Source organism: Ambystoma mexicanum, chromosome 8 (assembly GCF_040938575.1).
Source record: "Ambystoma mexicanum isolate Mex_15411 chromosome 8, UKY_AmexF1_1, whole genome shotgun sequence".
Lineage (NCBI taxonomy): Eukaryota > Metazoa > Chordata > Amphibia > Caudata > Ambystomatidae > Ambystoma > Ambystoma mexicanum.
In genome coordinates, this window is record NC_090929.1 from 1,392,846,171 (window position 1) to 1,392,858,920 (window position 12,750).

The window sequence follows — 12,750 nt, forward strand, 5'->3', positions numbered from 1 at the left end:
CCTCCTGTTCAGAGTTGTTGTATTGCAAAGAGCAGACGGGTCCCAAATGATCTTCGACTCAGGGCCGCTAGGGACCCAGGCAGATGAACCCATGGGAGCAGACACTCTGTGTTGGAGTCACAAAATCAAATTCAGTGGCCACCCCTGGGGGTGCAACCATAGACTTGGGCGGCAACACTGTTTCCCCAGTTCCCAGGCCATCAGTGGCGGAGCATGTCAGTCTATTGTATTCGAGATTTGTGGGGCCAATAGTGTTTTGAGCACCCTCTGCCCATGGATTAAAACTGAGAGGTGGACCAGATGAGCCCAACAAAAGTAGTTATTTTGCTGATAAGGGAGTGAACATTCTCAGAAGATCTTGAAATTGTATCTGGGTCAGCTGAAATGGGCTCAGTGGGGAATACGGCTGGCTGCAAAACTGTTGCTTAAATGTTCCTTTTAACTGACTAGATTTACCTTTTCGGTGCAGCGACCAGTGCAGGGACTAATATTGCTGTCACATCAATGCTATCATGGGCCCCAGGTGCCTCGAGGAGTAACATAGTCAGTGCGGTTGCTGGATTTCAGCTCTCCAGTTTCAAGTTGCAGGCAGATTGGAGCCAAACGTCTGTACGAGAACATCCCTGCTACGCCTCTGCTACGGGCTGTTAGGTCAATGTTAGGTCAATGGGTGCAGCATGAAATGCTGACATAGATTGGCTCTCAAATGGTTTCTGCCACCTACCATCTGTTCACTTACTGTTTGCTCACCCTCGCTCAGTTTCCCTGAGACTGTGCCAAGGTTCTATCAGGGTTTCCATCAGTTCAATCAGCTGATGTCGGCACAGACCCATTGTGAGGAAGGGGATTCGAAAACAGCAGGATGATGGTGAGACCAGGCTCCACGGCCACCACCGGTGATTAGAGGAAAGGCCCTAGAGCCATCAAGCCGCACTGCCTAGCGCCACTTCTGACAGCCACCGCCAGCATAGATAACCTATTCAATGTAGCTTAGCCAATGGGTCAGCCTGGGTGGCAGGCAGGAGCTGCTTGCTCAAGCTAATACTACTTCACGCTACTGCTACGTCACATAAACCATTTTGTTATTCTCAGTATTGGGCTTTGCCGGGCTAGACTGATCCCAACCCCTTAAAATATAGATTGTCAGACCAACAGAAACAAAAGAAAAACATTTCATGATCCTCAAATTGAGTAAATAAGTGCATTTTTACCATGTATTTGCTCCTGAACTTCTGACTCTTTATTTACATGTAGTTATTAAGTGCTGCTACACCACTGTCTGTAATGACTCCAAGTGATGTCAGTGCTGATACTGTGTGATGGGGTCCATGGGATGTGGTCTTGCCTGCAAACATAATATGGTATCTTCCGAGTTAAGGGTTAAGTAAATGTTTATCTGATCTGTAAATAGTACAATTTCTTCAACAGAGCTTCACTTGAACATCAGGGATCCTTGCACTCTTACAGCGTTCCTTCAGTGTTCCTTACCAATTACCCTTTGTGACATATGCCATACACAGAGAAGAATTGCATTGATTACCTCTGGCCCTTGGGGCCACAAATAGTCAGGTGTTTTCAGGCTACAGAATATTTACAGAAAGAATGCTCATGAAGTAGGAAAATATTTGAGTCAATTTAATGCATCCTTAAACTGTCTAAAAGATCAATGCATTAAATAGGTATTACCCTTATTTTAGGATGAAATTGTGTTAAAACCAATAGATCATGTATGAATAATTACATAGGTGCCATTGTTATTGAAATGATTGTCTTATTTCAACACAGATATATTACATGATAGCTGCACTGTACGTGAGAGCGTATCCTATAACTCAATTTATCTACCTCAGAAGGATGACGGTCTAATTTATCTGTGGCAGGATTTAAATCTACTGGTTTCTGTCAGATCTCACAAGCAAGCAAGCACTTAACTCACTGCTTTAGCCAACTCCTCCAAGCATATTGCATAAAAAGAGTTGATCAAAGGGAACCTAAAACCAATTCCAATGTTTACTGTGTATTTGGAGTGAGGAGCCCGAAATGAGACACAGACACAGAGGATTCATGGTGGTTGTTATAGACTTTGTTTCAAATGATAAAGGGGTTGGAAAATGCCTCACTGTCCCTAATCTAGCAGATATTTCTCTATCTCAACCAAAACTAAGGGTCTGTCAAGTGTCAAGATGTCCAAAGCAAAAATGTCCTGTGTCTAAAATCCAATCCCAGCCCTCACATTCTAAAACTAACGCTAAGGTGCTAAGGGTGTTTTGTTTTTGCCTGAAAGTGCACAAATGTTCAGACTCAACAGAAAGGTATAAATCCAACAAAGGTTCCAATAGGATAATGTACTCAGTTCTGGGGAATTATTCCCTTCACCAGGTTCCTCTTCACCAAAAAAGAAGTTCAAAAGAATAACCAAGTTCTTTATAACCTAAGAGGATAACCTCTTCCTTTTGGTGTAGCAATCCACTCCTGGGAAATTAATCCCATCCCCAGATCTTTTTCGCATTTAGTGCAATTCAAAATCCCAAGGGCTTGAATCTTCATTGGGATTCTCTTTTTATGATAACACAATTTGTGTGTGGGTCTCAGACTCACAGAATACCTGGTAAACTCTCCTGTCAGGTTCTCTTTCACCTTCAATGCAACTCAAAATCCTAAGGGCATGAATCCTCCTTGGGATTCTCTTTTACCATTCATTTCACACACTTGATTTCACTCGGTTTTGCCTGGTATACTCTCCTGCCAGGTCACAGTTCCAAAATGTACGTTACTCCCTTTGGTTTGCCTTAGGAGGAATGAGACACTTCTCCTGGTTCACTCGCAGACTTACACAGCCTGGTTTACTAGCCTGTCAGGCTTTTTCTCCTCTTATTCACACTTTCTCTCCACCATAACTTTCTATCTCTCCACATTAGGGCCAGTGCCCTTTTATTAACAATGTTTGTGCTTGGCTTCCCTTCACCTTCTAACAAGCGGGTCCTTGAAGCTTGTTTGTCACTGTTCGTGCCTTCAATCTCAACACAGCATTCACCCCTAGGTGCAGCAGTTGCCCACTCACTCTCTATGGGCTCACTGTGTGGCTTGAGGGATCCTCGCGTCTGTCGTTCCTCCTCTTTTCCTGTTCGCTGACTTTGCGGACATACATTTAGCTGGGTAGACTTTGCACCACCTTCCTGTGCTTCTGCTGCTTCTCCTACCTGCAGGTATTCAACAAAGTGCTTCAGTCGGCTCGGCCACTGTGCTCAGAAGCCTTTATGCTGCATTCCCCGGTTTGCCTGTTTCTGGGATTCTGCCCGGTGTCCGAATAAAGTTGCACGGTTCTCTCCCTCGCGAAAGCCTCGCTGCTGTCTTTCCCCGCATCTCCACCATTCGTGTTCCGCTCGGTATCAGCATACGTTACAGAGTGTTTCTCTCTCTCTCTCTCTCTCTCTTTCTCTCTCTCTCTCTCTGTTTCTCTCTCTCTCTCAGCTGTGTCCACTTTACACTTCCAGGCACTGCTCAATATCTTCCAAACACTAGACAGCTGCGTTGGCTTGCCGTTTCTGCCACTCTTCATTATTCCATACCTATTCCTCGTTTCAGTACTTACAAAGGATCAGTATTAAATGATACGGTCAGCAAACTTGGCAAATTGTTGAAGGGGATTACTACAATAGGCCATTATGGCATCAGGAATGGAGGGAGTATCCATAATAGAGAGAGGGGGAGACCATGTCTCACCTGGTGATGTTGTGTCATTCCCCATAGAGTCACCTCCCCCCATGTGATCCTCCCTCAAATAGCCACCCCCAGGGTCAGGATCAGGTTGCAGCTGCTGTCCCCTGGCCACATGGGGAGAGGCTGTTCAAGGGAAAGGAGTGATGACATCATCAGATTCATCATATTAGACAGACATTTTTCTTTTTCTTTATTGTTTTGCATGATATTGCTATATTTATTCACTGGTAACATCCATTAAATGAATTCTTCCTCTTCCGATACCCACAACAATGAAATAGGCGAAGTCCTCTGCGTGACTGAAGTAAGCATACTAGCTCTTTTAGTTTAACCAATGGTTTAGCACCACCTCCTCCCTTTAAGACATAAAACATAACACTCAGACAGCTCAAGCACCTCCCCAATGTCTGAAGACACATTCTACACAGGAGCGCATGTGGGGCTGCATATAGGAATGTGATGAGGAAGAGGAGGACCTCAGTATATTGAATAATACTGGTCCATAATCATAGCATTAACAATGCATCCCTCTTCCTCCTCGCTGTTTTAAAAGAAAAAAGATATAGAAATCAGTGCCAGGACTCTGACCAACACTCCTTTGTACCTTTCCACAAATCATACATTCAACATGATCCATGAGGAAACATCTGCTTGAACAAACAATCAATAGGACAATTGACTGCTAGGACCCCTGTAAAATCAGCAGTCTTGTTGTAAAGTTGAACACAAAACCACTCAACTGCAATATAACTGTGCCACTACTATGTAGCAAGACCAATAGAGACACATTTGGGAACAACAGTGGGATTCAAGAGGAGACTTCACAATCAGTGGCACATCCAAATGGAATGAAGAAGATGTAGGCAATTTCAAAGGCCAGACAATAAGAGATAGAGCTGGTTTATTACATTGCCATGCACTACAATACAATGAAGGCTACCTGCCACCTTATCCGACGCATAACATACTGGCCTTTTCCATCTACAAATGCTAATCCTCCCTTAGTACTGCATATAGTTGCAAAATGTCCACCCTGTATCACTTACCAGGGCCAAAGCCCACATAGCAATGTAAGCATTTTCACAGCCCCAGCAGCCCTAGCAGCTGTAGCCTCATAGTAGTGCTTTTCAGCTACTGCTACCTTTTTAGAATTATTGCCCAATTCCAAAGCTAGACACAATGCATAGAATACAGTTTGAAATCCTCTAAGTCCCCCTGTTCCTCATCCTTTGCAGACATGGATGGTTCAAGCTCCCTGGTAGAAAACAAGTCCTGCTCATGGAATGGAACGTCTAAAACAGGGAACAGAAAAGAAGTGCCACTTCAATTAATATAAAGTAGGAGTAAGAATCAATCTTGTAGGAGTAGACTGAGATTTCCAATATCATACCATAATCCCATAATATCAGTACTCTTGATACTTTTCTTCAGTGGTGGCCTGTGTATAATGGGTCCATCTTGCCATCTGTCATTATCAAGCACTGCATGAAACCTCTGGTGGAACTCCTTGCCAACACTGACATCAAAATACACTTATATCCTAATAACACACAGCTTTACCTAAAGATTTGCATCAATGACATCCATCATCTGAAGCACCGTCTCCCCCCCTCTCAAACATGGATTTCAAGCACCTGCCCAAGGTTCAACCTGACAAAGAGCAAAATAATTATCTTAGGAAATCTGCCCAAGCATGCCTAAGTGCAGAGTCGGCTAATGGAAATGAAGCGCAACAGATTCATACTTCAACTCTCACCCAGTGCAAATTCGCTAGGATTTCCATTTTTTGAGGAAATCCGAAATAAGCTGGCAAAGGTTCCCTGAGATTGTTATTTTCTTCTTTGGGGGAATCCAGAAACACAGTTTCAGTGAAGCTTTGAGCCCTGTGTGCCTCCCAGCAGTTTAATTGTTTATGGGAGAGGGAAGCCTGCAGGAGGGGTAGTGTAGATATTAGAAGGCCATTAGAAGGCCTGCAGGGGGTATGCTCTGATTGGCTGTGTGTGTGTGTCTCTATGGGGGCAGGGGATCTGATGGACCTTTCGTGTTAAGCACATGACCACGGAAACTTGTCCCCTTATATCAGTGGCTGCATTTTGCTAGATATATTTGTGGCTGTAAACACCTCTTGGATCGTATCATAATCATCACTGTTGTTGTACCCAGACTACTCAGACACTTTTTAAGGTACGTTTAGGCTGATACAGTATTGACCAACGGTGTTGTTGGTGGTCGCGTGTCGTACAGTGTTTGACCCATGACCCATGCTCTGCTTAGCTGCACTTTTTCCATTCTACCGGAACTTTGGTGCATGACGGCTCAGAGCAGAGGGAGGGATTGCGGCCTATGCTTCACTCCCCCTTCCCTGGGGTCAATAGGGTCTCCAGGGCTCGAGTCCTGAAAATGAAAGTAGGGGGACTCTCACGAGCATTGTTAGTTCACAAGCATCAGAGTGAAATACCATTTCATTAAGGCTTACCTTGAAATAGTTAAGTGTCTTGTTTCAGAGGTGGGAGACAAGGCTTTGATTACCAGCCATAGCACTGCAGCGTGATGCTATTCATTTACATACTTCCCAACCTTTTGAGACAACGGGGTGGGTGATATCCTATTAAAGCCTATGGATGGCTAAATGGTGCGAGACACCTGCCCAAATCTTTTATGTTGTTAGGTATGCATGGTGTAAAGCCTAAACATCTTCAGATGGGACTAATGTGTAGGTAGGCAGTTTAGCAATGGATTGGAAAAGGGGAAGAGGTTGAGCACAGTTGTGTGAGGTTTACTGTCTACAAACTGCCTGAGCTTGAGATTGCTGCACACCCTCCTCCGTCCCCTCAAAATGCAGCAGCCCTTTGCTCAAAAGACTTTTCATCATTTATTTGCAGTTTTTTATAGGGAATAATGGGTTAGGAGGGGAGTGTAATAGGGAGTATGGGGGACCAGCCCCCCATAGAAATGCTGTGAAAATGCGTGAATTATCCAGGTCGGTGGAATGTCACAGATTCTGCGAATAAACATTGTGTGGAGCTCACGTCCATAGTACACCAGTGCTTGTGCAGAAACCCTGGTCAGAAACGCACTTCTTGCAACCCCTTTCTACAGTTGACATTCTCCCCAATATGACAATGAAGGTGCTCGGCCGTTTACATCCTAGAGCTTTACACATCTCTACATCACACATCTCTACATCACACATCTCGCAAGGTGGGGGAAGTGAGTGAAACAAAGGAGGTGGCAGATGGGCAGGTGTGTGGATGCTTTTGTCCGGTGAGACCCGCCAAAAGCGAGTGAGTTGAGAGCTATGTATTTATTTACTTTTTTAAACACAGAGGGCAGGCATCATCACCTACTGGTCCTTTGACTTGACCCTTGGAAGTATGAGCCCTGGGCTTATTTGTTCCAGACTTCCGTTCACTGCAGCTCTCCGGGTGCTGCTCCAGGGATGAAAATGTTCCCTAGGTATATGGCCAGTCCCGCTTTTAAACACACAGTGGAAGGGTTAATTAAAAGATTACTTTTTTATTTGGGCAATTCTCGTTTGCAGGTCTTTGTTATGTCAAACACTATGAAAGCCCTCTAGTAGTTTCACATCGATAAGACCAAGCAGCTGTACAGCTGCTATGTCTGTGCTTTGTGCCGCACCTTGGTCCCGTAATAGGTTGGGAAGGTAGCTTGAGCTTGTAGACAGAGGACAATAGGGTGGATTTCAAGGTTAACCTCTCAAACCCGGGCATATGTTATTCTTGCAGCATGTCATTATTTCCCTTTTCTGTTCTGCTTAAATTCGATTAGTTGGGGTCCTGCAATGTATCATAACAGTCTCCAAGGGACCAGCCATAAAACAAGGGACTTGTAGCACGCTGCTTAACCAAAGTGCGTGATCCTTGGAAAATAATGTAATCTCACTGCACATTGCCTAAATAAATTGTGAGTTCTAAAAGCCTGCCATCTTTTATATATAACAATACCAGTACAAAAACACGTCAAAATAAGTCTCTGATTGATAAACATCTTTGAGCAATGGTTGCATTAGGCTCAACCAACTTTAAAGGTAATGACTTAACAATAAACCATTATACTGACATGTTGGTTGGAAACACTGAGATGTTTCAGCAGAGCATGCTTCGAAGGCCAGACTCCAAAGATAGTTAAAGAGGGTGTGAGAATATAACTTAAGTGCAAGTGTGGGGAGTGAGAATAACAGACCACCCTGATGCAGAGTGAGAGAGAAAACAGAAATAGTGCGTTCACCTGAATCGTACCCAAAACGAGAGCAAAAGAAAGCCAAATACTGAAGAACAGAAAGGGCATCAGAGAAAGGGCACACAAAGTGTGATCAAGTGGCATATGAGAGCCAGGTACAGCATAGGCCAAAATACTGGCTTAGTGGCAAAGAACACTGTTGTATGGTGCTCATGACTGCCCTTTCTCGCCCCTTGATGAAAGTGAAATTGATAGCTGAGGTTTAATGCTCTACCAGCAGGGAAGTGTTTGTAATCAGCCGGGTAGACTGTTTGATAGACTGGGACTCTTTGCTACCAGCCAGTGCTGTTATGTTAATGTCTTTTTTCCCTTTGCAGTGAACCAATCAGATTTCCAACTGGATTTGAGAGGTTTGCCATCCAGCAATCATAATAGTAGTCACTTGACTGAAGAGGCCCAAAACGAGACATCTGAATTCACCCGTGGTAAGTGTGACAGATTTATTTCAAATGTTTTTTATTGAATTATTTATTCATAGAACTCACAGGGAAAGCAATGCAGTTTTGGCACAAAACACTTAAAAATGTACCGTGGATAAAAGAGTGAAGGACATGGGTCCTTGGCAATGGGTGGAGAGGATGTGACTTGAAGACCAGATGTTGTAGGGGAAGGTACTGGTAATGAATTTGAAAGACAAAGTTAGTGACATGCCTTTTCTAAGTTCTTCTTTTGTAATTGTTCCAAGAGGCTTCTCTGGCATTGAGCAATGCCCTGCAAACCCAAGACCGCTGAGGATTATGCACGGGAACAAAAAGATTTTACAGTAGAAGAACTCAATGGTAATAAAGTGTTAATTTGCAAGGCTTACAGAGTAACACTTTAATTGGTAAATGGAAGGACTTCAAGCCGAATCGCTGAGTATGTTTGTTTGTTTGTTTGTTTATTTATTTATAATGCGCCCCATACCCATAGGCAGCAGGGCGCAGCAGAAAGAAAATGCGAGGCTTACAATGTTATAGAAATATACAGTTATGAAAAATTATCAACATATACAAAAGAAAATTACAGATATATAGAATATACAATGTCCTATACAATGATATACATATACAGCAATATATGTGTGTGCAAATATGTAAAGGTGGAGAAGTAGGATTAATATGTGTAGATATGATATAATGTATAGAAATTGTTCAGGTAGGTAGTAGGCAAGGTTATATAATACTGTTAGGGCAGTGACTAAAGGAGACTACGATGATGTGTCTATGGGTTATTGGAGTTCAGGTGTTTAATGAAATTCCTTCTAAAGTGTAAGTAGGGTTGGTCTGCTCTCAGGCTATGTGGTAAGGAGTTCCAAAGTGTAGCAGCTTTCACAGGGAAGCTGTTACCTCCGATGGTGGAGAGTTTGAATCTTGGGATTGCCAGGCAGTTAGAATTCACGGTTCTAGTCTGTCTAATGGATGACTTTCTCTTTAATTTGTCCATCAGGTAGCTGGGAGCAAGATCTAAGGTTGAAAGATCTGCCAAAATCTGAAAGTGGTCTGTGCCAAATGTCCCTTACAGAGACACTGACGTGTTTTAAAAGAAAACGCAATGAGGAAAAAGATGTGGCACATGAATTTGCACGTGCCTTAGTGCAGGCTGGAACCAGCTTGCCTTACAACAAATGCAAAGGTACCCCAGGGCTCTATGGCAAGTGTGTGCCCCTGGAATGACAACTTGCACCAGGCAGATGGTCCAATTGGTAAATATATACCAAGAAAAAATTCCCAACATATAGCTGCAACTTACAGCAAAGATACTCTAAAGTCAAAGCAGATAGTTATAAGGATTAAGGTGGCCAATTTTTCCCATCCACAACCTTCAAAAAAGAACAGGACAGACTGTGGACCAGTGTTAAAATTGGGTTGCATAACAGAGTTTGCGTAAACATATCAATTATCTGAACCATTAAATGGCTGACATAAAATAGTAATAAATAAATAATCAGTCCTTGCTATTGCAATTTTTTCAAAAATAACAATATTGGTATTTAATCCGAATATTTTTTGCATACATAAAACTCTTAACAATAATAAATCATTGTGCATCCATTAATACATGAAACCATTATAAATACTGAAAACCAGAATATACACACAAAAAATGAGGGGGGGGGCGAAAGAAGAAAAAATAGACATGCGTGTTCAAAAATAAGTCAAACAAACGAAAGAACACAGTCATTTAGACACACAAGCATTAAATGATTGTAAAGTATCTTGAGTTCATCACATACATTACATGATTGAGGAACCCTATGTGAAAGGAGTTGAAACTGTACCAAAGAGTGGGACAAAGGACCACACTCTGTCAGCCCAACATACATGAAAATCTAACTGCGGTCTACGTCAATAAGGCCTATGCTGCAGGCAATATTAGAAGTGTAACAAATCCTTATACGGTATCATATTATGCAATACATGTATTGGACCATCAATATGAATAATGGGCAACTTCTTCATTAGGTGAGTTGACGTTTCGGCTGATGTCTAAGATTTTGATGACGAAAGCCTTCTTCAGGACCCAAAAACAATTTCTTTTGGAGGACCCTTCGCACATAGAGGAACCAATCTGCAACTTTAGCAAAAGGTTTCAAGAAAGGATACCCAAAGGTAAATGACTCCAACCGAACTTGGTTGAAAGTAGATAGATGAGTCCACACAAATGAGGTGGTTGTCAGACAGAGTCCAGCAGAAAAATGTTTTGTGGACTGCCCTCAATTCGGGCCCAGCGGGGCCCCCTTTACCCATATAAGAGGGATTCAAAGATGTTTGTAGGGCATGCTATGATGAAAACATGTTTTAATGCCAGTCGTAAGGCAATGTCCTCTGGGCTCAGAAATACCTCAGCAGCCAAATGAAAAGGTGCATCAGAAAGCCAAATGAGTATTGTATACTCCGTGTGTTGAACGAGGTTGCAGAAACACAATAGTGCCTCGCGAGCCGGAAAGAAAGCCGTGTTGGTAAACATGTCACCCAGAGTGGGACAGGTATGTCCAGACTTGGGTACCGTACCTGCTGGGCCTAGAGACCTAAGCTACTCCTCACTGATGTCACCCAACAAGGCTGAAACATGTCTGGGGATGCTTGTGGTCTCGTGCAGAAGGGATGTGACCTAGCAGTTCGGGCTGGACTACACCTTTGGGGGTGAAACCAAGCCTTATTTTATTTGCATATTGTCTTTCCCCTTTTGTAATGGCTTGGCAGGTGAAGAACGATGGTCTGGAGGGTTTCCCAGACCAATGCCAGAGGTTACGATTCATTCTAACCCTTCCAGCCATTACCTCTTTTGTTTTGCCATTGACACCTATACTAATGTCACTTATTATGTTTACCTACGCCTGTTTACCTGATGTAGCCCCTCGTGCCATGAGGTGAGGGTTTGCCAGATTGTACGCCTATACTAATTTCACTTATTGTGTTTACCTACACCTGTATATCTGATGTAGCCCCCTGTACCATGAGGTGAGGCATTGCCAGATTGTAAACCTACACTAATGTCACTTATTATGTTTACCTACACCTGCATACCTGATGTAGCCTCCCATACCATGAGGTGAGGTTTTGCCAGATTGTACACCTATACTAATATTACTCCTTATGCTTACTTGTACCTGCACGTCTGATGTAGCCCCCGGTACCATGGGGCGAGACTTTGCCAGATTGTACACCTATACTAATGTTACTCTTTATGCTTACTTGTACCTGCACATCTGATGTAGCTCCCAGTACCATGAGGTGAGGCGTTGCCGGATCTTGCATTCACAATCTACCCTTTGTAGCCTTCATGCTCAGTTCTACACTCTGTGGACTGTACTCCTGCACTTGTACTGTAGCTAGCTTCTAGATGCCTCAGGGTTTTGTGCCCTACAATAAATGTTACAATAAAATAAATATATATGAACAGGTTATGTGATGATCTATCTAACGGGAATGCCGATTTCAAGGCCTTCCCAAGCAAGACCCTTCCGACTTACTTGATTGAGTTGTAAAAGCAGCTTTAAACTCCTCCGATTTGATTATGAATGTAGTTGACGTTGTGGTCCATTCCGGTGCACTATTTAGATATGCATGTGAACTGAATCGCAAATACCTAGAATGTTCCTCTTTGTATGGCATGAAAGAAAAGTTCATTCCAACTGTCTTCTTTAGCCAATGGTTCTCTGTATTGGAGGCAGTGAACACCATACTATTGTTGTGGCAACCTTTTACCGATTTTCTCCTTAGTGATGAGGCCTCAAGCAAGAAATGTGAGGATCTGAGGGCACACATTGATAGTGAGGTGCAGAAAAGCACAGTCTACTTTGTTCTTAGATTTTTGTAAGAAAACATGACGGCTGTAGTTGATATAATGAAAAGGATGGAATCTGAAAACACATATATTTACCAAGTGTACAGTGTCATTTGAAAGGAAGCTGGGTGACACTTTCAGTGACTTTGGCCCTGTAACATATGCACTACTGGAATGTCTGCCAGTCAGACAAAGGAATGCTGAGGAGAAGTTTTGTATATTCTTCTCCACAATACATGAAAAATGGTAAGCAAGGCTCTGTAGAAACATCCCATCAGCCACCATGTCATTCGAAGTGAGTAATGCCTCTTTGTTGTATGCCATGCAAGTACTTGATCTCTTCCACAAAAAATGAATTGTGTCCAGACTTTGACAAGTATGCATTTATTTTTCACCATTTGAATGACTCTGAGACTGTCCAATGCCTATTTGCCAGTGCCTGTGCCTGAGAATCTCCTGGTACATGAGTATTGGGTGGGCAACCACCCACAGTGGCTGATA

The 12,750-nt window shown here is 43.0% G+C and overlaps 1 protein-coding gene across 1 annotated transcript in view; it reads left to right on the forward strand.

Moving 5' to 3' along the window:
* Positions 1-12,750, forward strand: part of LOC138473786 (spondin-2-like) — a 100,316-nt gene that overhangs the window by 53,109 nt on the left and 34,457 nt on the right. Inside the window, exon 4 of the mRNA XM_069612207.1 lies at positions 8,298-8,405. Within this exon, the coding sequence (XP_069468308.1) occupies positions 8,298-8,405 (108 nt within the window). The remainder of the gene's footprint in view (positions 1-8,297; positions 8,406-12,750) is intronic.